At 29.0% G+C, this 3,717-nt stretch overlaps 2 protein-coding genes across 5 annotated transcripts in view; one reads left to right on the forward strand and one right to left on the reverse strand.

Annotated features, from left to right (window-relative positions):
* Window positions 1-139: 139 nt before the first annotated feature.
* On the reverse strand, window positions 140-1,402 carry LOC108573747 (60S ribosomal protein L27). Of its 2 annotated transcripts, none has more exons than XM_017936224.1 (4): window positions 1,355-1,402; window positions 636-869; window positions 326-462; window positions 140-219 (listed from the first exon to the last, which is right to left on the reverse strand). In XM_017936224.1, exons 2-4 carry the CDS (start codon window positions 852-854, stop codon window positions 171-173), a joined length of 405 nt encoding a protein of 134 aa, XP_017791713.1. In that variant the 5' UTR covers window positions 855-869; window positions 1,355-1,402; the 3' UTR covers window positions 140-170. The 2 variants fall into 2 exon arrangements, with proteins under 2 accessions (XP_017791713.1, XP_017791714.1); XM_017936225.1 differs by lacking the exon at window positions 1,355-1,402 and adding an exon at window positions 1,195-1,217.
* Window positions 1,403-1,765: 363 nt separating this feature from the next.
* The window catches only part of LOC108573751 (probable nuclear transport factor 2), a 2,540-nt gene continuing 588 nt past the window's right edge, over window positions 1,766-3,717 (forward strand). The window contains exons 1-4 of one of the 3 annotated variants that reach the window (XM_017936228.1): window positions 1,766-2,055; window positions 2,137-2,208; window positions 2,425-2,523; window positions 2,993-3,100. In XM_017936228.1, coding sequence (XP_017791717.1) covers window positions 1,948-2,055; window positions 2,137-2,208; window positions 2,425-2,523; window positions 2,993-3,100 — 387 coding nt within the window. In that variant the 5' untranslated portion in view covers window positions 1,766-1,947. Of the gene's footprint in view, window positions 2,056-2,136; window positions 2,209-2,424; window positions 2,524-2,992; window positions 3,114-3,717 lie in introns of all 3 variants that reach the window. The other 2 variants (XM_017936230.1, XM_017936229.1) reach the window with 2 other exon arrangements.

Genomic DNA, 3,717 nt, shown 5'->3' on the forward strand with positions numbered 1-3,717 from the left:
TAGCAAAAATCTCATTAATGTATAAATACTGCAAACTGAAAATAAATTAGAATCATGCTTTTCAAGTATATGTACAGAAAGGCATAGAGTTGTTTTTTCATTGTTATAGGAGGATAAGTGGAAATACTACACTCAAAATTCTTGTAGATTTTATATTTATTTCAATTTAATTAGAATCGTAATTTTTGGAAGAACCATTTGTTTTTACCGGATTTGTACCTATAAAAAAATATTTATATCACTCATCTATCCCTTAAATAATCCTCAATGCACTTTTAAAACCACATACAAAATAATATTACGTAAAAGTTAAAGATATACACACTTTTCTTCAAATTTAACACGAGTCTGAAATCGAATCTTCTTACGCTTCATTGGATCTTTTAGGTCTTTAGGTGTTACTTTTTCCCAAGGCAAATCTACAGTATATCTTGTTGGCATCAAATGGTTATAATTTAATATCTGAAATATAATTAATGAATACATTTACAAGTGATGTTGAATCATATAAAATAATATATTACAGAAAAAAGTACTAAAGGCAAAAGTTTGAAAATATCAAGTACTTTTATTAAAAACTTTGCATACTTGATATCTAATGAATGTAAGAATGTTTAAATACTTGAGAAACTTACTCTCACAAAAGGCTTGATCTTGGAACGCTTGTGAATTTTTGCTTTACCCATCCTTTTATGTACTTTACGTGGATATCGGTCAATGCCTGCAACCATTGCATGTCCATATTGTTTTTCTGTGGTACCATCATCATAATTACGCATGACAATAGCTTTTCTTCCAGCATATCGGCCGCTAAGGACCAATACGACTTTTCCTGTTTTCATAATCTTCCCCATCTTGAAGATATGTTACTATAAGGATAAAAGTAAAAAATTGGTTATTGGGTTAAAAATTTAAAAATGGATATTCCTGTTAGAAAAAATCGTATAGTAATTTATTTTAAGTTAATTATTAACTTTTTGTTAATGAAATGGCCTTTTTAACACACAGACTACATTGGCAGTTGTAAACACTGTACTCAAAATCACATAACCTCTTCTCTAACACAATTATCTCCAAAATTAATAAGTAAAATTATACAAAATTAATGTTTTCCAAAACGCATAAAACTCAAATAATTAGTTTAATTCTAAATTATGTTCAATACAAAGAAAGTTCAAATATTTATCAACATACTCTAAAACCTGTTATTAAAATTCTAAAATTTAAAAAATGATTACTATGTCAAAAATATCGGAATAATCATTGTTTATAACAATGATATATATATAAACAAATTATTTTTCTATTTTCCGATGTTTTTAGATTACTTTCTATAGTGACAAACACCACACACCTCACGGCTTTTCACACCGGAAAAAAGGAAGTTAACCTAACTTTCAATCCTTTACCCGTTCTGTATTCAAAATCCAAACTGCAGATGTCGTATCATTAGACATCCGGCAATGGCGGTAAACCAATCCTACATCACGGTTTAAATGACGTTCGACAAAGTTGTTTCTTCATAGAGAATTCGCTTTCAGACCGGTTCTGTTCATCGTTGCGATATAAAAGTCTTTGTTTGTTTATTGCAATATGTATTATACAGTTTTCGAAATAATAACATATTAATTTCATATGTTTTAGGGTGTTTAAATCACGAATCAGAAACAACATTGTATATACAAAAACGACTGCAATCGTTGTCAAATATCTAAACTTTTCGAGAGTTCGAGAATAATCCCGATGATTTTCTCGATACATCGAAATGATTGGTCGGCATGAGTAGCTTCCTGCTAGCTTGTATCTTACACGAGGGATGTTAATAGGCATTATTTTACTCTTACCGTAAAACTTTTTTTAAATATAAATTGTCGAACGATCGAATCACTTGAAAAGACTGATATTGTGAATATCGAGTAGTGAGTGCGAACACAATAAGTTAACGTAATGGCATTAAACCCCCAATATGAAGTTATCGGAAAGGGTTTTGTACAACAGTATTATGCGATGTTTGACGACCCCGCTCAAAGACCAAATTTAATAAATATGTATAATGTAAGTTTTGATTATTTATAATTACATTTATTTACTATGTCCCTTCTTTCTTTACGTATTCATTCGATACTGCCTTTGCAGACTGAGTCATCTTTCATGACATTTGAGGGTTTGCAAATACAGGGTTCTATTAAAATCATGGAAAAATTAACTGTAAGTATTTTGCATAAGAAGTGTGCTATATATTAACTTTATTGCACCAACGCCGTCATATTTGTTAATGTAATTTTTATGGATTAAGAAGTTTTAAGAAATTCGTTTATTTATTTTTTGCAGAAAAGAAATAAAAACGAAATTAAAGAAGGATAAATATATACTAATCCATTTTTACCTTGTTTATTATATTCATTATCAATTTTTAATTTTCAGAGTTTAACATTTCAAAAAATAAATCGGATAATAACTGCTATTGATTCACAACCAATGTTTGATGGTGGCGTACTCATTAATGTTTTAGGAAGGTTACAGGTATGAAAAATAATTTGGTCTATATTATAGCTATAGTGTGAATAAATAAATAAGTTTTCATATAAAAGCATACAAATTGGTAATGTTTATATACATGATAAGAATTTTATAAGAAGGAAAAAACTTTATAATTCAATATGTGCAGAGTTCTTATTCCAATTAGTTCAGTAATTTAACTTATTACTCCTCTTGTTTATTTAATAAACGCAAAATGTAAAGGAGGACTTTTGGCCCCAATATTTTGTTTTTAAATTCTATGATATATTTAAACTCTTTATTCGTCCATATATTATATTTTATTGGCTGGACATGCTACACAAATGTGTACTGTACTGCCTTACATTTTTTGTGCTGCCATATGAAGATAGAGATTGAGCTATGACTAATGTCCAGCAACAATCTCTCTATATACCTCCACAAAGAAGATGAAATAAGAAAATTCAGTCAGTGATTGTTGATGATTGGGCAGACTGATGAGGATCAGCCCCATGCATACATCCAGACATTTGTCCTGAAGCCAATTGGCACCAGCTTTTACGTGCAGCATGACATCTTCAGACTTGCTCTGCACAACACGGTTTAGGCATCAGGTATTGCTATTCCATTGATCTTCATACCATGGTACAGGCAAGCCCGATACTAATTTTTAGTGTCTAAAGCTGCTTCATATTTGTTAGTATGCCTGCTTGTTATTAACTTCAGTTTAATTATGTATTATTTGCAACATTGCTTTTGTACATGCTGCAATACATTTCTTTAAGAAACAATTTTTTGCACCAATTAATGTTAATATATAGCAGTTAGATAAATTTGAAACTAAAAGCATTGTTGTAATAGTAAACATGTCTGCTGTATTCAAAAGTTGATAATGATCATTTGCACACAACAAAATTTTCCAACTTTATTAATTCAATATTTGCATGTAATATTTGATTAATTGTACCGTGACAAACTATTTATTCAATAAGTATAGTAATAGAAAATCTTAAATTGCTGAACTGACAGGAATAAAGTTTTATTTTTTATTTTTTAATAACAAAGTAAGCAACAATTACTATCATATGCATATCTCTTGAGTATAAATATTATAATTTCTATTATAATGTAATGAAAGATCACAGCATAATCACATGAAAAATATAAAGTAAAATAATTCTTTTACATGAAATCTTATTAAGTGGTAAGTTCATCATT

Source organism: Habropoda laboriosa, unplaced genomic scaffold (genome assembly GCF_001263275.1).
Source record: "Habropoda laboriosa isolate 0110345459 unplaced genomic scaffold, ASM126327v1 scaffold126, whole genome shotgun sequence".
Lineage (NCBI taxonomy): Eukaryota > Metazoa > Arthropoda > Insecta > Hymenoptera > Apidae > Habropoda > Habropoda laboriosa.

Excerpts from the sequence above, each read along its gene's own strand:
- LOC108573747 (XM_017936224.1), bottom strand. The coding sequence starts at position 854 with ATGGGGAAGATTATGAAAACAGGAAAAGTCGTATTGGTCCTTAGCGGC. Across the intron at positions 463-635 it reads AGATCAAGCCTTTTGTGAGA|ATATTAAATTATAACCATTT; the intron begins GTAAGTTTCTCA and ends ATTATATTTCAG. Across the intron at positions 220-325 it reads CGTGTTAAATTTGAAGAAAA|GTACAAATCCGGTAAAAACA; the intron begins GTGTGTATATCT and ends ATTTTTTTATAG.